The 23,054-nt window shown below is 37.8% G+C and overlaps 1 protein-coding gene across 7 annotated transcripts in view; it reads right to left on the bottom strand.

The window, feature by feature from the left end:
* CDIN1 (CDAN1 interacting nuclease 1) overlaps window positions 1-23,054 on the bottom strand; it is a 208,197-nt gene that overhangs the window by 107,119 nt on the left and 78,024 nt on the right. For 5 of the 7 annotated variants that reach the window (XR_009051591.1, XR_009051590.1, XM_057724899.1 and 2 more), the window contains 4 exons: window positions 11,588-11,635; window positions 11,137-11,216; window positions 10,736-10,785; window positions 5,642-5,709 (listed from right to left, as the gene is read on the bottom strand). Coding sequence is in view for 5 of the 7 variants with exons in the window: in XM_057724899.1 (XP_057580882.1) it covers window positions 5,642-5,709; window positions 10,736-10,785; window positions 11,137-11,216; window positions 11,588-11,635 (246 nt within the window). In the remaining 2 variants the exon portion in view is untranslated. The remainder of the gene's footprint in view (window positions 1-5,641; window positions 5,710-10,735; window positions 10,786-11,136; window positions 11,217-11,587; window positions 11,636-23,054) is intronic. The other 2 variants (XM_057724901.1, XM_057724903.1) reach the window with 1 other exon arrangement.

Here is a 23,054-nt window from a genome sequence, read left to right as displayed (position 1 = left end):
CAGAACGTGGGTATTGGATGGTCACAGAGCCCTAACTCCAAAAGTTTGTGGAATGGATCAATGCTAGCCTTTGTCTGCCGCAGCTCTTTTAGGTGTAGTCACTGACATGAGACCCGCTTGTCCCTGAACCAATCTCGATGGAGGGAGGCACATTAGCAGCTCTGAGATATAGAAGTGATCTCTACACACTGATACACAGACACACAGGACCAAGGAACCAATCCAACAATAACAGTGACAGATCTGACCCCCGATGCCCTTTGGTTATGGGGAATAAAGCTCCAGCCTAGAGCTAATTTTCTGTGGGGTGAGATATTTGATCTTTCCTCACCTGCACCCTGTCCTGTCTGGCACTGCCACCCCACTCTCACAATGGGATTCTGGTGGGCGGTCAATAATGTGACCCCCTCCCCCCAACCACTGGCCACAGGAGTGGACACTTGACCCAGACTAGCTGATCAGAGGCCTTTCTAAGATTCATTATGAGGCAAATGAGAAGCATCACTTTTCCCTGGGATTGCAAACTCTAAACAGTAAACAAATTAGCATCTTTGTTGCCTGAGAATAAAGCCAACACAGAAAAAAAGAACACAAAAGGGAAGAAAGAAGATATATTGATGGCATTGTTTCATCTTCTGGATTCTAGACACACCAGAAGCAAACTCCTCCTTTGGACTCCACAGGTGTATCTCTGAACCAATAAATCCTTTTTCTGTGTGCACATAATCTAGTTTGAATTCTGTCACTTACAACCAAAACAGTTTTCATCTATCCTCAGTAGCGAGGAAAGCAGACGTTGGCAGATACGAGTTATCTAACCAGAGCAATGGTGAGAGACAAGCTGTGGGCCTAAAGCGGGAAGACTGCCATCTTACGTGGACAGGGTGGCCTGTCTTCAAAATTCCGAAGAACCTGTCTTACAGCAGCATACACACATCTGTGGTTCTTTTCTCTTGGTCCCAGGGAGAGGCATGCACAAGCATACTCAACAAGGCAAGTAAGTAAAGATGGTCCCACCTCCTCACAATTTCTTCAGGAAGAGAACAGGCCCCAGATTCTCCACATCCTGCCCCCAATATAATGTTCCTGTTGCCCTGAAAACTGTATCTTATTTTTAACCTTTAGTTAGGAATTTAAATAGTTGATACTTTCTGAAATACCCAACCATCTCAGTTCCCTTTAGCCTATATAACCATATGTTTTATTTCTAGTCTCTTATCCTCTACTGCTAACACCTGCATGCAAACACAATCTCAGTATTCTAAATCTCATCTGTTCCCACGGCCTATTCTTCACCTGAAGTCATAATCCCCTGTTTGTCACAGCATAATCACTTCCCCAGAGCACTGTTGCTTCAGGTGGAGAATAAAGCAGCAGGAGTTGATGAACTCTTGGAAAGAAAGATCCTAATTTCTTACAGCAAGGGACATCCTTCACTAAGCCTATTTGGCTTTACAGATTACACCCTCCCGGAGTCCCACAGAGTAATACATGAACGCTAGAAGAGCACCCATGTAAAATATGCTGCTTTGTCACAAGGCAAGACCAAACATGGTAGGGTGAGGCAGGGAGGAAGCAAATGTCTCTCAGGTGTCACTCAAAATCATTGTTAGCTTCCACTAACAGGGCAACATTCACCGGAAAGAATAAAATATCTCCACAGCTATCCTTACTAAGACAAACTTAACAAGAATTTGCACCAGACAGTGGCTGTGGATGTCACTAATGAAAGTCCCTCTGACCTGGAGATATGCCAACCCATGCAGGATGAACGGTTTGTCTTCAGTCTTTGGTACAAGCTCTTTCATACTCTCCCTAAAAGTGCAAACAGTCTTGTTGTCTTCCGGCAGTCACTGTTTTCCTTTCCTCGCTTGCCTTTTGTCCAAATCTCTCCCCGCAGCCCCCCAAAATAGACAGAGACAGAGAGAGTGAGAGAGAGAGGATGTAACAAAAAGAGGTCTCATTAATTAGTTGAGAAATACAAATTAAAACATCTCCATCAGTAGACAAAATACATTTTCTATTTCATTGATATTAGAAATGGAACAAGCCCTCAGCAGAGGGGATAAAGATGGTCACAAGGCTCATTGGTCAATTTAAAGTTTAAGAAGGATTCTTTGTGCTTCCAAGCCTAAAAGTGGGCATCTTCTGAGACTTTAAACGCTCATGAATAGATGTTCATTTTAAATTAACTATCCTTGGAAAGAACTGACCTGTACTCATCTGAAATTTTCCTGGAAGGCTCCATGTTTGACTCAAGTTTTATTTTTTTATCCATAATGATACCTGCCCATAGCAAGTACCTAAAAGGTATGTGTCTGCTGCACAAGAAGAAAGAGTGGTTAGCTTAGTGGTAAGAGAGTCAAGCTAAAGAGCTCAACGAGCTGTCCGAGAAGCACATGGTAGCAGGAAGGGGCCACCGAGAGAGAGCAGACGAGTAAGTAAAATTCTATCACCACTTCAGGAAAAGCAGCTTATGAGCCAGTAGCATTTTCTTCACATGTAAAGGATAGCTATTGATTTCTAATATAATCTGTACCTTTCTTTCAAAAATTTCATAGGAGAAGCAAGGACAACAGCCTCGAATGTATTTATTTTCACTATCAAGACAATCAAGTGAGAGGCACTAGTTGAAACTGCGTTTTTATTGGGGTGGACAAGGCAATACTGTGTGTGGTTGTGAGCAGCCGGAGGGCAGGAGTGCCTATCACCATCTTCATACTAATTAGTGCACAGTTCCTGGCATGCAGAGAACATACTCAACAAAGTTAACTGAAAAGAATGAATGAATAATGAATAAAAGAATTGTAGGAACTCTGAGAAAATTGCTAGAAATCACCTGTATTCATTTGTTTGTAACTTGCCTCCCTACTAGACCATAACGCTACAAAAGCAGGGCCTTCATCTGACTCATGTCTAGTGCCTAAAACAGTACTTGACTCAGCAACTTATTTTTTGGAATAAACATACAAATGAAGTATATTTTCTAGTTGGAGAAACTAAAGTCACTTAGTCAATATTGACTGCTCTTAATACAGTATACATTTTGAGAAGTCCAAAACTGATAAATTTACAAGATAGGATAAATCCATGAGCATACCCAAATCTTCAATGAAAAGAACTCTTCTTTTTTTCTTCCCAATAGAGCCTGGTTAAATTTTGTGCCACAGCAACTGCTAAGTACATGGTTATGAGTCAAGAAAATTTAAGAAATTATTAGGGTTAAGATAAAAGTGATTTCGTCTTATTTTTCTCTTCTATTTTACCTCTTTTAGAGAGGTCAGATAAAATATGTTTTATAAAGTGACATATAGAGCACAATGTGTGGAAAATTTTAAATGAGATTAAAATTTTCAGGAAATCATAATTCTTAAGAAGCAGTAATTTATAAACAATAAGAATCCTTGTCTTTTGAAAGTAGTCCAGACTTGAAGAAGGGAGGAAAGAATGGAGGGAAAGAGTGAGAGAGAGAGAGAGAGAGAGACATGGAGGGAAAGAGATTGAGTTCACCTACACTTATTAATTAAAAAAAAACCAAGTAAAACAAACATCTTTGCAATGTCTCTGCAACAAAATTCAAGGTGTACACATGTAAACAATAAAACATAAAATAAGGTCAGTGATCTATTTATATACCAATATTTTTAATGTGCTATCTAAATTTACCTGGCACAGTACTTCTGATCTGATTAATCACTGTGAAAGGGTATTTACAAGGTAAAAGAACAACCCCATAACAAGTCCATACAAGACTTTGAATTTTCATGTTTTAACCATAAATAAACATGCATTAATTCAGTACTGCATTAAAATCCTTAAAATGCATAGAATAACAACTTCTTTGTATGCTGATGAGGAAATGCTTCAAAACAGGACTCAGGTTACATGAAGCCAGCTAAATACCAGTTAAGTATCATCTTTGGTATGCTTCAATAAAATAATTACCTCTAGATCCTAGAGCACAGAGGAATAGATGGGACCCTTCCATTTTAAGTCCCCATTCTGAACATGTATGCAAGTGGCAATGACTCCCTGGCGTGTCTCTGCACTGCCTTTGTCAGCCATGGCCAATTCAGTCTAGCGTACTCAGTTCCCGGAATCAAGGGAGTTGAGGACCTGGGACTAAGTTTAAGCCATGAGTAAGCCCTTTGCTCTTCCGCCCTGTTGGGGTCTTCAAGTTCTCAGGAAGGAAGCAAAGTAAGGCTAGCCTAGGCAAAGAAGTGGTGCCAAGGGCCTGACTATTTTTAAGCAGATGGTGCCAAGAGAGTAACACCAAGCAGTCTTGAAAATAGGACTGCTCAGTTGGTGGCTTCAAACAATAGATTTGGCCATGCCTTGCTGGCCACTGACCAATATGATCAGATACTTCATAATATTATCAAAGCTCCATAGTTCTACAATGTATCTTATGGTGCATTACAGGTCATCCATTCCAACTGGTTCTGAGCCATTATACACTCTACTTTTTATTAGATTTTAAAAGGTAATTTTATCTAATTCACCCGCTTTCCATATGCTGAACATTCCAGTTGTTCTTCTTATATAAAAAAACTTGCTGCTTTTACAGACCAAAATTTAATTCAGTAATCTTAGGCCACTTTCCTAATTTATCAGCTTTCTTTAACCCTCGCTGGAGAATATTTACAGTATGCTCTGTTTTAAAATTATCAACAATCTTACAACACATTCAATTCCATTCTCCAGGTCATTAATAAAAATATTGAATACTAAGACTTAAAACAGACTTCTTGCAGGACTGTACTCAACATCCTTCCTCAACCTGACATAAGACCATTCCTTTGACTTCCCTTGGCTAAGCCTTGTCCATTCTGGAGCAAAAAATATGTAATCCAATATTGTTTGATTTTTTTTAAACTAAAAAATACACTATGCAAACTCTAACATCTACATAAAACAGATGTGTACAATAATACAAATCTGTATAGAACCTTGAGAAATTACCACATTTAAAATGGAGGAGAGGAATTAACTCTTTGTAGAGTGCCTTATGGTTGCTGTGATCAGTTATCACATGTGTGCCTTCTGAGTCTTAATTTCTAATGCCTAAGAGATGTTGAAAGAAATAACAATCTGTAATAAGATTCCACATTGGCACACAAACACATGCATATATGTGAGATTTTAAAAACTCATACTAAATCTGTGATGACAATTCATGTTTGGCATAAAAATCAAAAGTTCAATATTTCACCTTCAAGTAAAAGAACTAGCCAATTCCATACCTGAGACAAAAATACCTAACATGAAATTTTCTAACCGTTCTTTTTAATATATAAAGCATTTTATGCACAATATTTCTTTTGTTTCTTTCTCTCATAAGACCTAGATTATGGTTAATATCTCATGACACCAAAAGTAATACTGCAACAGATATTAAAGCATTTTTTCAGCCACTTATGCTATAAAATATTAATTGCAAGCCTGTGCATGTGCTGTATATACAGGGGATTAGGTAACTGAGTTCCTGCTCAGTTCTAAATCAATAAAAGATAACATGCACAGCATCCATCATCGTTTGTTCTTCCTTTAGTACATAATAACTGCAAGTGGAAGATTTTTAAAAATATATATTTAAGCACTCGTGGAGATATATGCTGGAGAGGACGTAAGCAATACTTACCGAGGAAAGACAGGTTTTTCTCCAGAAGCAAGTCCCTCAACAGAATTTCATGCTCGTGACCAATGGCACTGGGAGGTCTTAGTTAAGGAGAGTAACGTAGGTAGAAGTATACCATCAGAAAAAAATGCTAATACCAAGGCTATACTTTGAGATGAAATGGAAATTGGAGGTAATTATAGCAACTATTTCCACATTTGGCCCACAGTCTCTGAGGAATGAGATTTCTACACACGTCCTCTCATTTAAGTGATTCAATGGACCTTTTCTATAATGTTTAAATGGATTTTGGCAAATAAAGATTTGTAAATGGATGTGTACTTTATCTTCTTTTGAAAAGAGATTAATTTTAAACATCCTTTATGCTGTGTTAAAAATCCCTCAATTCAATTTAGGGCCATTTATTAAGTACTTACTAAGTGCAGCAAAGAACACCAACCAGCCTGTGCCCTAAAAGAGTTTCCAGTCTTCCAGAGTTCCATAAACCTTCTGTGACTTCACAGTTGTCACAAAGCCAGCATTGAGCAGCTCCCATTTCACTTCTAGTCTATGACTGGTGATCTTCTGTGACTTTGGAAGTCAAACAACCGACGTGTTGAGAATTACATGTTCTTTGGAGGCAAGATATCCTAGTGCAGGGCTGTGGATGAGGGCGTGGATACAGAGGCTGTTTCAAGGCTTTTTCTCATGTGTGCAAGTTTTCACATATGATATTATGCACATGAATACATACACACTCGGATATAAATATTTTGAGTGCTGGGACTTCCCTGGTGGTCCGGTGGTTCAGACTGCACGCTTCCACTGCAGGCGGCATGGGTTTGATCCCTGGTCGGGGAACTAAGATCCTCTGCACCACGCGGCCAAAAAAAAAAAATATTTTGAGTGCTATTATGAGGCAGGCACTGTATTAAGTGCTTTATGTATGCTTTTTTCCATCCTCATAGTTATTCTTATTTTATAGGTGAGCAAACCGAGGCTTAGAAAGGAATCTGCATAAGGTCACATGGCTAATGTGCGGCAGAGCACAGGATCAGAATGAAATCTCTGTAAAGCCTATGTCTATGACCTCTATACAGCTTCTTAAAAAGACATTAAAACATATTACGTAAAAATAATTGATATTCGCTAATATTTCTTAGATACCATATACTAAGCCTTTGTGCTAACCACTTCGGGGTACCATCTTATTTAACCTTCACAACAACCACACGAGCAGGTACTATTACTAGTCCCATTTTTACAGTTTAAGGAAAGCAAGGTTCAGGGAGGCTGAGGAACTTGCTGACAGTCTCATGGCCGGTAAGTAATGAAGTTAGGAAAGAGACTTGGAATTCTGGTCTATTTTCCAAAAGGATGAGATTGTACAGAGTCTGAAAAGGAGCGTTATCCTATTCTGGTACTTTAATTCTGTGGAAGGCATTTGGTAACATAGGCAGACCTGGGAGATATTGCGGGTTCCGTTCCAGAATAAAACAAATATCGCAAAAAAGCAAGTTACATGAATGTTTTGGTTTTCCTGTGCATATAAAAGTTATGTTTATGCTATAATATAATCTATTAAATGTTCAATGGCATTATGTCTAAAAAAACAATGCACATACCTTAATTAAAAACTACTTTATCGCTAAAAACACGCTAAACCATCATCTGAGCCTCCAGCGAGTCCTAATATTTCTGCAATTATAACACCACAGACGATGATAACAAGCAGAAAAATGAAAAAGTTTAAAATGCTGTAAGAATTACCAAAAGGTGACACCAAGACATGAAGTGAGCAAACGCTATTGGAAAAAACGGCGCCAACACACTTACCTGATGCAGGATTGCCACAAACCTTCAGTTTATAAAAAGCAAAATACCTGCGAAGCACAGTAAGTGAAGCACAATAAAGTGAGGTGTGCCTGCAGTTCTCTAATTCTCCATCTCACTGACGTTAACCGGGTCCTGTCACTCCCTGGCTTACCAGGACTCTTTAATTCTGATCATGCACTATGAGAGTCCAATTTAAATCAAATGGAGTTTATATATTATTTGTAAAATTAAAAATTCTTAGATAATTAGTCTGCTCTTTACCAACACACACAGGTGAATATCACTTAAATCTTAAAATTCAAGAGGTGAGACCACTCATATCCACGGTCAAAACAAGCCTCAAGACATTGTCACTGTCTTTTTCTTTCTGTTGTCCCCTTCTCCCCATGCACAGGACTGCACTTATTTCTCACTGAAAACAAAATAAATGAATTTTTAAATCACAAAATTCCACACATTTGCAGAGTCCATTGAAAACAACTGATGAGTATCTCTCAATGGTTTCTCATTACTAGGGGCATCCCACATTTTAAACTGAATTATTTACTTCTATTCCACATAAATGTGCTCTCACTTTTATTGTTGTAAATTATTTACATCTAAAATGTTGAATCATGAAACTGAGGTTACTGATGGTACAGAAATGAAACCCACAGCACTTCAAGCTTCCTGGATCATTATCTTCCCTTGCTCCTCTGTTTAGGTCTTTGTCTAATAGCTGTGTCCTGAAGTCACACTTTGCGAAGTTGAGGTGGCTAGTTTCTCACACCTTTTGTGTCTGTGAATATAACCTGTGGCAGGAAAGGTGAATGGGCATCGCTATGTGGGGAAAATTACAGCAGACACCAAAAGAAAAAGGAAGCACAATGACAATTTATATATTCTTTGCTACTGTGCTTTTTTTGGCATTTTATTAATAAATGACCAATTTACTGTATTCTGCTTACACAGATGTCTACACGTAATATTTTCATAACGGAGTAAAAAGGTTTTTCACCTATTCTATTTACTAAATGTGTGCTTTCTTTCTAATAAAATGATGTAATTTACCAAGTAAGCAATGTAAACATTACCAAATTGTCAGAACATACAAAGAGCATTTTCACTCACATGGAAATTCAATAATTTTTATTCGGTGTGAAATACAATAATTCCTGTTGATCAGCCTCAGAAACATCTATGCAAGTATATTTACATTATATTAAATGGCTACTACCTCAATGAAAAGGTAAAATCCATTCTCTACAAACTTCCCAGCCTGTTTTATTTTGCATGGTAAAAGCAATCACTAATTTGAAACTTTGGAAAGATATACTTCTTGATTATGCTTTGTTTGATATAAACTTATACAAAATACAAGGTCAAGAAAATACAGCTTATAAAAACAGTAATTTTACTGGCAATAGGCATAATGGAACTGTGAAATTATAATCTAGTCAGTGAATAGAATTTATAGACATACATCATTATCTTTATCAATTGAAATCATGTACTATATTAAATTCTACTGGCAATAACACAGCCAAAAAAGGAAAGTGAATGATGGCAAAAATGTAAGGAAAATACTCCAAACAGAATTTATAATGCTTCATAAGCAGAAACACTTAGACTTTCTCTATAATAATACCTATTATTGATGTATGGCAGTGACCATGGGGCAAAACTTGTAAATAACCTCACAAGCCATTTTCTTCGCCAGCAATACAGCAATCTAGTTTCCCGTAAGCATCTCAACTATTACTGAAAAACAGCCTCCTGGCATTTACAAAGCAGTTGACTTCATACTTTAGTCCATGCATATATAATTAGATAGTTATATTTAAAATCAATATGCAATCCTTCAAAAGACATTATGCTTTTAAAACCTTAACTTTAAATTGATTTTTAACTATTTTATGTGCTGTAAAATTAACATGAAATTCTGCCCCAGATACTCTGAGATGGTGTTAGTTGCTATATGAATGTGCTAAACTTTATCACTGTGGCACCGTGAGGTTGGCATTCCAACAATTTCTAATGCTACCATTAATTTTACACTGAAAATAGAAGTATAGTTTCACTTTGGTCTGGTGAGCTTATGATGATGCTGTGATTTTATTAATTTAAGTTAGACAGAAACAGCATAAACATACAAAGGGCTACAATATAGATACTGAATATTCTTACTAGAGGGCTCTGTTAAAAGAGTATTTTTCAAAGGTTAACTTTATGAAAAAAAGAAAAGGAATCTTTTTTTTAATAAAAATTTCACTGACTCTAAGCCTTTATGAAACAAGGTGGACTATAAATACACACACATACACACACACACACACACACAAACACACACACGCACACTTGACTAGCAAGGGCTTCTAACAAAAAACCTCCTGACTGTAATCACTGAGTCACAACTGGTCACAATGCCACCCATGCTAACAAAACCCAGGAAGGGCATGTTATATTATTAAGAAATATGAGACTCATGGCCTCAGATAGATATAATTTCTATTAAAAATTACTAATTATTTACTTTTTAAACAGAATTTTTTAGCCAAGGATTATCAATATTCTCAGTGTTGCCACAAGACTACTAAATGTATTGATTAATCATGTCCTACTTCACCAAGTAGTTACTGTCATCTCAAATCCTGATGGAAGAAGCAAGCATTCACTCTTTAGTAATCTCAACGCCTTTAATGAAGAATGACTGGACATCTGTTCTCACAGCCTTAAATTCAGTCCAGAGGGGAAAATTAGCTTGGTTTTCTCTAAAAATGTTTATTAGGGACCCCAGCGACAGCTCACATTGTAATCAACATTTAAGCAATAAGAATCTACTGGCCTTTAAAATGTGATGGTCTCTGGTGGCATTTTAATCACTTCATCCTTTAACTCCAGGCTCAAAATTTATTCTCAACTAAATTTGGTTCATTTCAAATAGAAATTTATTATATTTGAAAAAAGGTTCATTGGAATGGTTAGATACATTCCAAGACAGTGTGTTACCTGCCTCATGACTCTGTATCTTTAAACTCATTGAAAACCAAGCAGTCTGAAATAAGCATGTGAATGAATGTGCAACTGCTGAACTGACATCTTCCCGGGGGCCGATCTGATTCTTTTCTTCAGCTGTAGAAAAGAACGGTCTGCAGTGACCCTCCAGTTGATTGAATATAAAATAGAAGAGTATGAAATGTGTCTTGTGAAGCAGAACTTTATGTCAGGTTAAAGCCAGACACATCTCCTCCACTGAGTCTAAGCTCGTCAATTGTGCACCTAAAATTTTATGGGAAAGGATACTGTTTGATGCAGTCCACCAGTGGTCCATAACAGCAGTCATTCACGATGCACTGCAGACAAATAAGAGAAGGGGTCTGGGATGGAGCGACTACAAAAACTGTCACAGTTAAACAGTATCCTAAAAGCAGTAATTACTTTTCTTAAAAAAAAAATTTAAAAAGCTATCAAAAGACTATTCGGATTTAATCACAGAAAACAAAAATTGCATGCTTTTTATTCACTATAAAAGCAAGCTATTAAAAAGTGAAATGCTCTTCTCGCAAATATTGCATTACCATTTATGGTGCACCCTGACCTCAGTGATAGTTTATGATGACAGTAATTAAATGAGGTTTAAAATCCTTTACTCTGCTAGGCAGATAACAGCATTGCCACTGAAAATAGACAGCTGTGATTAATACCTGATAGACCTGATTTGCTAGAACTCCATCTGGAATCTGAGAAGGGTCCCGTAGCATACTATTTATAACAGACTTGGAGGCTGCAGAAGAAAAGAGATGAACTGTTAGCAGACAGTCAACATACTTTTAATACCACATGAGAAGTGACATATACCTATAAATATACAAACCATGAAAATGAAAACATTACTGATACTAATCATCTTTTTTCCTTTTTTCAAATCTAAGGGAAGCTTTTCATTAGACCATTTTGCCAAGTTTATAAGCCACACTGCCAGATTTGAAGATGACCTAATTTTTCCAAGGTAAATTAACAAGTACAGACCTAAAGCATATGTCTCTTTGCAGATAAATTAGCTTTGGAAAAGCCCACTTGGGGGAAAAAAAAAACACAACAATCAGAAAATATTTACCTTTTGTAGGTAAGTATGCTATAACCAAGCATATGTACCTGGAAAGCTTAGTGAAGGCAGGTCAGATTCAAAGACTTCAATGACATCTGTAAAAATAACTTTCAGTCAAGAAAGAATCTCTGAATTCTAAACCTTTCTGAAATAATTCTCATCCACTGCCATAAAACGTTAGGTCCATTTCACAGATAAGGAAAGTAGGTAAAACTGACTGACAATTGAGCAAATCTTAAATAAGGGGAAAAAATATATATACATACACACTTACATTTATATATGAATTTTTGTCCCAAAATATGTTTCCTCACACCCAACTGCAAATTAAATTGACCTCATCCCAGGGAACTGCAAAAGCAGCAGCTACGAGAGGCATCTTAGGAGAGATGCTGTATCAACTCACACCTTTTGAAAAGCGAGGGAAGAGATCCTGGCCTCACTGTTTACTATAGGCACACAGAAGCCAGGGCGGCCAGAACTCCTCTTCTTCCGCATGGGAGGAAGGCAAGTCTCCAGACGAAAGTTAAGTCAGGTGTTGCCTAGGAATCAATTCTTTCAAGTCCTCCAGTGGAATCATTCCCAAACATTTAGCAAAATAGCTTAGGGTCTGGTCCCTACAAGCACAAACTAAAATGCATACTGGATAATTATTTAGTTAACAGAATAAACACAGACCACAGAGCTACATCATTCAGGTTCTGAGATAAATTTTGGCCTTTTTTTTTTTTTTAGATCATTATGTTCTTTATCAAGTTCAATATCATAAGAACCCTGATAGATATGATAAATGTTAGTAAATTCTGTGGACAGAAATAAGGAAATTACATCTTTCTCACTTAAGCATAGTATGGAATGCACAAGGGAAAAATGAAGTGCAATCATTTAAATTATTTCCTATTCTTAGTTATATAACTGCATATTTATAGCAATGTTGTATAGTTAATAGCCATTTGTAAATGTGTTTGCACTGCAAGTGAAGAGGCTATGTTTGGAGTTTCAAAAGATCATCGTCACAGGAGGAATCCTATCCAGCCCCGTCCCTACAACCAGCTCTGCAACCAGGCAAGTTATGAAGGCTCAAATTCAGTGTCTTCATCCGTAGAAAGTGATACCTGACTGGACTACCTTTAAGGGTTCTTATATGAGTCCCTGGAGAAAACAACTACAGTAGCTCTTTTGTTATTTATTTTGTTAAAGTAAAAATAAGAACCAAATCAGGCTTAGGTGTTTGCTTCATGTAAGCTTAAGTTAGACTCAATTGTTTAGGAAAGAAATTACCATGGATAAGTGGAACAAACATTGGGTTACAAAGCAGCAAACTGTCTTATTAGAATAGAATAGATTATTCCAACGACGGTGTTAAACAGACAGTAAAGTACCTGGTAAACTCACTCTGTTTTCCCAACTTAATTCTAAGGCCAGGCCAGTAGGAGGGGACCAAAGCAATCGCTCATGCATCGGTCACCTTCCCTGAGGGACTGCACTCTCTCTGGTCTGCCATTCAGTCACCAGAAAGTAATGGCAGACATATTCCTTTGTGGTACCCATGATGCTATCAGTGCCTCAAGGAAATAAAAGCACCTTCTCTACGTGCACCTGGTCATTGCTAAGTTGGTACACTGCTAACTCTCATATCCATGTGAGAAGAAGATTGCTAAATGACCAGACAGCACACCCATAAGTTCTATCCTAGGGAAAATTACTGACCTCATACCAAACTATATGCAAACTCATTGCTAAAATCATAAAACAAAGGCCCTTTGTAGAAGAGAAGAGGGACAATACCCTAGGGCAAAAAAAAAAAAAATTAGGTCATTTATTTTATGAAGGAAGAAAGGGAAATATTAAAGGAAAAAGAAACTGATGACATCATAGTTTTCTTCACAATACACATTTTAGAATACTGCGCTTATCAAAATGAAGAATCACAGCCAATAAACTTAAAAAAATAGTTTGAATATATTAAATAGAACACTAGTCAAAGGAAGCTTGCAACAGGAAGTCAGTGATTTTAAACTGAATAGTAAAAACCATATATTGAGTCCATGTTCATTTAAAACTCAACAAAATCTCTTTTCTTGCAACCTGCCGTTTTTCAGAGAAGAGAAGGTGCTGACACACAGGAACTCCAGGCCAAGGCTCCAGATGCAGGACATGCCTGCCCTCCATGTCCAAGTCTTTGCACTCAGGATTGAGCAGGTCTATGTCTTAGATCAAGCCAGAGTGCAAGCCTACATTTACACACATACGCTGAAGCGAGGAAATGCCAAAGGGAGCAATGATAACATCAACCAGATAAGGAAAAGCAATTGGACAATCTCGGGATGGCTGGGGATATGAGGCCTCCGGGAAGCCCGTGCCTTGCACAGCAGCTGTCCCCAGGCCAGCCACGACATCTGTCCAGTGTACATCCATCTATTTTGACCATATGTAGACAGGAGTTTCGTTCTCCCTAACCTTTGCTAGAGGTATCCATTCTGTTGATTTCACAGTTTAACCCCGCCACTGCTTCAACTGTTGGGATTTCAACTATTTACCAAGCATGTGCAAAGCAAGAATGCATGAGCCACTTGAAGCAAGATGTACAAGAATAGGAGAGCTGGTACCTGTTAAATCATGCTACACAGAAGGCAGGCAACAGGCAATGCCTGGAATAAGGCACAATGCCCTTTTATTGTGGAATATTTCTAACATAAAGAAGGCAGAAACCTAATATAATAAATATCCATGTCCCACCATTCTGATTTAACTTCTAGAGGAGCAATTAAATTAACTTTAGATAGCCTAATATTAATTTGTATAAACTTTTAAATTTATCAGTCTTGCTAGAGGTTGGTTTGTTTTATTAGTATTTTCAATAAACCAAATTTGGGTTTTGTTCTAAGGCTCCATTTCTTCAAATTTCACTTAATTTATTCTTTTGTGATCATTGTTCCCTGCTTTCTTCTTTAAGTTTGCTGCATTTATTCTTTTACTAACTTACTATGTTTATGAAACAAATTTTCAATCTTTTAACATACTTTTTAAGGCTATAATTTTTCCTGTAAATTCTGCTTTAGCTACATGCCATAAGTTTTATTGCCACATAAATATTTTGTGGTTTCCACTATGATTTAATCTTTGATCCATAAACTATTTTAAACATTTCATTTTTTATATTTCCAATTTGATTATATCGTGGTCAATGTATGTGATATATTAATTCAGAAGTATTTGCTTGACTTCCTTTGTGTTTTTATATGGGACCAATTTTAATAAATGTTTCATATGTCTGAAAAAACACTGAACTTCCTATTTTAGAGGTACAGGGTTCAGGTACGTCTAATATGTAAAGGTTTTTAATGGTATTATTCAAATCTATATTTTTAGTAATATTTTCCAAACTAGATATGAACTAATCTACTATTGTCAATTTGTCAGCTTCTCCACATAATTCTATCAATGTCTGCGTTAGGTGTACAAACTCACTGTTTTACATATACTTCTTAGAAATTATGTATTTTGGCATCAAGTCATGATATTTTCAGTCTCTTTTTGTGCCAAATGTAATGTTACTTAGTGGTAACACTGCTGCACCACTTTTCTTTTAGATAGCATCTGCCTGATATATCTGGTGTTCCATTTCTTTACTTTAAACTTCATTGCATCATAAAGTCTTAGGTCTGACTCTTATTAATAGCATTCAGCCAGATTTTCTAAAATCAAATTTGAAAATCTCTGCTTTTTAAAAAGTGAGTTTAATCCACTTGTAACTGAGACATCTGGATTTATCTCTACCCTTTCATTTTCCATGCTCTGGTAACCATTCCCTTCCCTTCTCCATTTCTCCTTTACTACCTCCTAGTTGATTAAATTTTCTTTATGCCCCCTTTCTCTCTTTATTCACTTGAATGTAATATGCTTTATTTATATCTACTACTTTAGTAGTCCTCTCAAAAAAAATTTAAACAGAACAATATCTAATCTAATCATACCTCCTTTGTAACTCTGAGTATAAGTAATTTAGAACGCACTCACTCCAATCAGAAAGCCTCTGTTCCTTATCAGCCTCCATGTTATTGTGACTACTATTTTTGTCCAACCATCTGGTTTGTAAACACAATTTCCTAGTTAGTCTTTGTGAGGGTTAATTTCATGTATCAACTTGATCAGGCCACGGGGTGACACAGTTGGTCAAACATTATTCTAGATATTGTGAGGGTGTTTCTGGATGAGATTCACATTTGAATTGGTAGACTGAGTAAGGCAGATTGCCCTCCCTAATGTGGGTGGGCCTCATCCAATCAGTTGAAGGACTTGACTAGAACAAAAAGACTGAGTAGAAGAGAATTCTTTCTGCCTCACTGCCTCTGATTTGGGATTGGTGTTTTCTTGCCTTTAGACTAGAACTAAAATATTCGCTCCTCCTGGGTCTCAAGCCTATAGGTCTTTGGACTGAAACTACGCCATTGGCATTGGCTCTCCTGTGTCTCCAGCTTGATAACTAACTAAAGATCTTGGGACTTCTTAGCCTCTATTATCATGTGAACCAATTTCTTATAATCTCTCTCTCTCTCTCTCTCTCTCTCTCCATACACACACACACACACACACACACACACACATCCTACTCGTTCTGTTTCTCTTGAGAATCTTCGCATATACTGTCTCTTTCCATTTTTTAAAACACTTTTTAAACATTCAATATTTATTTAGATTTATTCACATGTTTGTCAATTTCCTTTTTCAGCACTGCCTCTTGAATTCCATATTCCACTTTTGGATTCAATATCCAAAAATTGGATGTTACTAAAGCACTTCATTTATTAGTTCTTTCAGCTGGCATCACTGAGTAGTAAACTATTTTACTTCTGCCTTGTCTGAAAATATCTTTACTTAGTTCTCATTCTTGAATGATAATATAGCTGGGTATAGAATCACAGGCTAAGATCCACCCCTTTGAAGATATGATTCCATTGTCTCTTGACATCTATTACTGATAAGAACTCTACTGTCAGTCTAATGGTAATCCTTATATAGGTAATTTGTCTTTAATTTCTGGTTGCTTTCAGATTTTTCTTTGATATTCAATAGTTTCATCTTTGTGCATGAGGTATGGCTCTTTTTATTCAGCCTGCTTGGAACTAGCCATGTTTCATGAGGCTAAGAATAAATGCTGTTAACCAGTTTGGAAAAAATGAGCCATTATAGCTTTGGTCTCTGTTCTCTTTCTGGAATGCTTACATTAGACATCTTTTAGAAGGTCTTATTTTATCCCGTATGTCTCCTACTCCTGTTAAGTGTTCATATTTCTCCTCGCTTCATCTCTTGTGTTATACTAAAGTTGCTTTCCTTAGATCCATCCTAGAATTCACTAATTTTTGCTCTAACTCTTCTAATTTTGATTTTTTTGTCTAATCCAACACTTCACTCATCTAATGAGCTTTTAACCTCAACAGTTATTTCATTTCTAAATTTTACTATTATTATTTTTTTAATTTTTTCACACTATTTTCTATTCTTTCATTTATTTAGTCTTTCTCTATAAGACTATATATTGATTTTATAGCTTATAAATGTCATCTTATAGATTAAATTTATAGTCTTCATTTTCTCATCTCTAGTCCATATACTATTTCTCTACCTACCTATCTATCTATCTGTCTACCTGCCTACCTACTTATCTATCTTCCCTATGATTGTGGTTTCCTCACTTGCTTTGTAAATTTTTACTGTGAGCTTATTTTCAGAAAGAACTGTTTGACCTGTGCTGCGGAAATAACCATGACAAAGTAGTTTCATGTTTACTTTTGCAGAGACTAGTTTTATTGTTAATTTCTTAGCTCAGCCTTCCTGCAGTAAATAAGAGTGCAAATCTGAACCTATACCCACAAATGGTGCTGACCTATTTCTCCCTCTTCTCCTAATACTCCACAACCCAAGTCCATATACAGTAAGTAAGCTTCCTTGCCATTTTCTCCAGGCAAGTGAAGTTTCCTGCTCCTTTTTTTCATGATTTGGGCTGCATGTGGAAGCTCAATTCCAGCTCCTGGCTGCACATCTTTCCCTATGGGGAGTTAAAAATCCCAACCCCGGCCTTTTATGTCTTTATCTAAAGCTAACAATTCTTATGGACCTACACAGTATGAGCCTGTGTTCACCACTCTGAATACATATTCTCTCTCTACTTCTTGCAACTAAAGATTGAATTTCTCAGTTTGAACTTGATTATGCATTTCAAAAGACTTTTTTTTGTTGTTTATTTGGTGTATCATTTCTGTCTTTGTCATGGGAACATAGCCCATCCACAAAAACTCATTCTGTTATGTTGCTGAAGTTTTTGGAAATCCTTTAATAAGAAGTTCAAGGGAAAGCTTGTTTCCTTGTTAACATTTTTTTGCAGTTAAAGTTATATAAATATATAAAGAAAAAGTCCTGCCATGAAGCTGGGGCAGCTGCAAATATGCTGGTAGACTGGAAAGCAGAACCACCTAAATCACCTGTGAAGTCCTCTCTGTTGCGTAGTGTCTCTCTAGGCCAGGGAATGGGAGAATAGTCACTGCTGGCTGGAAAATAAATTGTTACCCTGACCCCTCCAAAGGCTGCTACTACATCACAAACCAAAGCACTGTGCTAATCAACAAGCTTGGAAAACAAGACAACTTGTTTCTGTGGGTTTGAGAATCAGTTCCACTGGCTTCTCAAATATAGACCCAGAATCAGTTCCACTGGCTTCTCAAATATAGATCCATATATATATATGGGTGGGGGGGGTGGCTTTAAACACCAGTTTCTTAACATGCTCATTTTTTGGTAATTTGCGCTGGGCTCAATGGAGCTAGCTTCTCTTTGTGTGGCGTTAACTGCAGTGGATTATCTGGGTGCTGGAGGATTTGCTTTCATGATGACTCATTCACAGGTCTGGCAAATCTGTGCTTGCTGTGATGTCAGCCATAACTGTGGGAGAGCAGACTTGGTTTTTCTTCATTTGGGCCTCTCTAAGGTCTGCCTGAACTTCCCTTTGAATTGATGGGAAGGTTCCAAGAGCAAGCATCCCAAGAGAACCAGGTAGAAGCTTATGGTTTCTTATGACCTAGGCTCAGATATCATACAAGACCATAATTTTTATTCATGTCTTCCTCAAAAGAGGGAAAACATGCCTTCTAAAGGAAAGGTAAGCCTGCAAAGCTATGTAGTATAACGCTTTCAAATGGAGAGGCAGCATGGCAGAGTGGTTACGCACTAAGTCTAGAATCAGATAAACTTGGTTTGAGCCCAAGCTCTTCCATCTACTAGCTGTGTCATCTCAGCAAGTTAATTAATGTCTGTGACCTTCAGTTGCTGCATTGGTAAAAAAGCATTAACACTGGTGCTTATTTTGCAAGGCTGTTGTGAAGATGAAATAAAATAACACACACAAAGCACTAACATGCTGTTTGAGACCTGGGCTGCTAACAGTTGTTAGGCTGTTGCCTTGGCTGGTGTTAGATTACGGCGCAGCCTGCTTTCTGCATCCCAAAATCACATCATCAAAATCATTTGTTACTTTCTACGGTCCAGAGGGTTAAAAAAAGAAAAACTCCATGAGGTGTGTATGAAGTCAGGAGCCTTCTCTTACCATGCACATGCTGTCACAGCCTTGGAGAGAGAGCAGAAATGAATCTATTCAACTGGCAAAATGTGGCAATGTCAGATTCTCCCTTTTGACACCCCTCCCTGCTCTGCCCCCGTGTAGGATTCAGCGCGTTCAGTGCACAGTTCAGAATTAAACCTGTTCTCTGGAAAGAACCTGGTAGAAGTCCTTTACATGTACGTGTGTGTTAAGCTTAACGTGTTGTCACTCCGCGTGGGGGTTGTATTTTAAGTCTTGCCTATAACCATAGAAGAGAGAGAGATTTTACCCCCAGGTGAGGGCATTTCAAGTAGCAGCAATCAAGCAAGTAGAGACTTAGCCCAAATCACCAACATCACACCCACTTTTATAACTCTTCCTTTCCTTAGCGTAAGCTCCAATGAGTGGCCAGCTTCCTCAAAGAGTGTGCAAATAAGCAGGTGAGTCATCTACACTCTCAAGGTCCCTGGAAGTCCTGCCCACTGCAACGTCTGCCATCTGCCTAGGTCACACCTGGACTAAAACAAAGACAAGACCACATATAGCTGCGGCCTCTAATCCAACTTTACAAATGGATTTAAGCACCATAGCTGAGGCAGCAGGGGGCTGACTATACACTGGACAACAGCAGTCAGGACAGAAAACAAGACGAAATGAGCGATGGACGATACATGGATAAAGATGAGATGAGTCATTTGTAAGGAAAATTCACGTGCGGACAGCATGGTAGCGTTAGGACCTGGTTCTCCCTCCATTGAAAAAAACAAAAACCAAGAAACAAACAACAACAACAACAAAACAATCCCTGCAGTTGAAAAGCTGGATGGGGAAGATGGATGTTCCCAAAGCACATCAGGAGTTCTACCTCTTCGATGGCTGCTCCAGAGGCCACCAGCTAGAACTTAATCACTTCTTCAAATGCTGGTTTGAGGCTTTCAGATATCAAGGTCATGAAGATGCCAAGTTACATCTCCATGGAGTTAGTCTGCCAATGTCTTTTCCGGACAATTTCAATATTGCCACTGGCCTACAGGAGCCTAGTTTCTCTTGCAGTTGGAACTACTCCTCTCAAGAATTCCAGGCAGCTCGCTAGCTCTCCTGCAGCATAGGAGAGATCTCTAAAGCAGTCTGATCCCATGTGACAGTCTTAATAAGAAATATCTTTTAACATTAGGGAACTCTATAGGGACAAATTATAATTTTGCTCTCTAGCCACATAATCATGTAAGAAATAACTTGAATTAGAGTCATCAAAAAAGTATTATGTAAGGACAAGAGGAAGATGTCTCCAAAGCATGAATATTCACACTGATCAGATTCTTGTTTCAGGCAATTTACAGCTCTACAGCCACTATACAGCACCCACTCTTACTCAACAACAACAAAAAATTCAACAAATTTATTCAGCACATGGTTAATTAAGTACATACTTAATTCCACCCGTGACTCCATCCTCCAAATCTGGAATGTTCTTTTGAACCTTTCCCTTGGCCAAAACGTTAAAGCTCAATTCAATTCTCACCTCCTCCAGTAATGCTTTCCCTTAATTCTTCCAATCCACTTGTTCTCCTCTCCCTCATATTATGGAGTGGAGTGAACTCATTGTCTACTGATTATTTGGCACTTGATTAAATATGACTGTCACCTGTCGACAGAAGATTGCTCAGGATGCTAAGACTTGAAACCATGACATCTTAAAAAAAAACCTGAAGGAAAAAGTAATGTTTAGCACAGTACAGAAAAAAGATCGCATACTTTCCAGATGTTATCTTTACATATCTGAGAGCTTTCACATGGAGGATTAGGCTCATCCTGTGGTCACACCAAGAAGATGAGAAATAATGCTTAGAAGTTTATTACTGGTTCTGAAGCTATAAGGTTTCAGATTGCAATATGACCCTATGTTTGATCTATATCAATCTTTCTTCACTGCTTTTTGGTTTGTTTCATTATGGCCACCTCAGGACACTTTTAGACATTTTTTTCTTAACTGCCCCCAATGAAATTTTAATGCCACAAATATACTGAATATCCGGTTATACAATATCACCGTCTTTGAGAATGCATGGTTCACACGGGCAACTGAGGAATTGCTTGCGTCAGGATACCTGGCAAGCTGCCTAAAAGCAAAAATATTTCTCAACTATCACCTCAAAGTTGCTCTGCACAAATAGCTACTCAATAAATTGCTGACCGAATTATTAATGAACTACTAAAAATTCTCTACTGTTACAGCAATTTTTATGTAGTCAAATGGATTTGACTTAATTTGAGCTTTTCTTATTACGGATGAGTAGGCTTTTTACAAAACTCTTCTCAGAAAATGTAGACTAAGAGGCTGTAGGACACAAGGGGTCTTTAGATAAATGTTGACATCTAATGTCATGTCTCCTAAAGAGAAGATAGGAGGAGAAGTGACTTTACTAGAACACAAAATAATTGTTTGAACAGTTATGTATTATTTATTTATTTATTTTAAATAAATAAATAAATTTTTAAATAAATAAATACATTTATTTATTTATTTATTTATTGGTTGCGTTGGGTCTTCATTGCTGCACACGGACTTTCTCTAGTTGCTGCGAGCGGGGGCTACTCTTCATTGTGGTGCACAGGCTCCTCATTGTAGTGGCTTCTCTTGTAGTGGAGCACGGGCCTTAGGTGCGTGGGCTTCGATAGTTGTGGCACATGGGCTCAATAGTTGTGGCTCATGGGCTCTAGAGCACAGGCTCAATAGCTGTGGTGCACGGGCTTACTTGCTCCATGGCATGTGGAATCTTCCCAGAACAGGGCTAGAACCCGTGTCCCCTGCATTGGCAGGCGGATTCTTTACCACTGCGCCACCTAGGAAGTCCCAGTTATACATTATTTTTACAGGTACTTTCAATTTACGGCAAGAAAGCCTAGCTTATCATTTAAGGTGTAATTACAAATTTCCTTTTGAAAATATAATTAAATAAATTATATTTAAAAATATATAAATATAGCATATTTATTATTAGTGCATGTGGTACTATGTGGATATGGTAAAACTGTAAATGTACCCCAATTTCTAAAATTTCAGAAACACTGGTTTAATATTTATACCAAGTTAGTTGAGCATTCAGGAAGGGGGGGTTGCTCAGCCTACCCTAACAAGTGTCCATTTCTGAAAAGAAATAACAGCCAGCATTTACTGAGTGTTTACCATGTACCAGGCACCACGCTAAATCCTTCACACACATGCATTAATTCACTGAACTTTCAGTATGTACTCACAAGGCGGCTAACCTCATCTTAGATATGAAGAAACTGAGGCATGGGGAATTTAAATACTTTGCCCAAAGTCCCACTCCTAGTTAGTGGTGGAGCCATGATAAGAACTTACTAGCCAGTTGGGCTCATAACTACCTGGCTATTCTCCAGCACTATTCCCCATGATACTCGAAGGTCATCTGAAATGTTCCAGATCAATGCATCGCATTTATAAGCATTGACCTCAAGTCTTCCTCCCTCCTAGATGTCCCTCCAATTCAAATATTAGCAATTAAAGTTTCAGGACACAGTGCTCCAGATTGCGCAAATACATGGCCACATAGTGAAGCTGAGCTCTCCTGCCTAAGCTGACTAGGCCCTGGCGTGTCAGCTGACATTGAGAGTTGAGTCACAGGTAAAGAGCAGACTCCAGCTTAAGGTCAGAGGAGAAAGTTAATGTCAGCAAAGACCTACCAAAATTTGCTGGGGTAGCTAGAAAATCTGGCAAGATCACAGGTGTCTTATGTTACATAAAAGAAAGAAAAAATAGATGTTCTTAAAGGTGACACTACAACTGGTAGGACCGAGTTTGCAGTGGTCAGAGACAGGGGTAAGTCTCTGCTTTGCAAGTTGATTTCAAGAAGCCTTTCTAGCAATTCCCTCTGGTAGCCTGCTCATTTATATCT

Source organism: Hippopotamus amphibius, chromosome 2 (genome assembly GCF_030028045.1).
Source record: "Hippopotamus amphibius kiboko isolate mHipAmp2 chromosome 2, mHipAmp2.hap2, whole genome shotgun sequence".
NCBI lineage: Eukaryota > Metazoa > Chordata > Mammalia > Artiodactyla > Hippopotamidae > Hippopotamus > Hippopotamus amphibius.
Note: the sequence above shows the minus strand (reverse complement) of the source record. Positions and strands in the feature narration are given on the sequence as shown.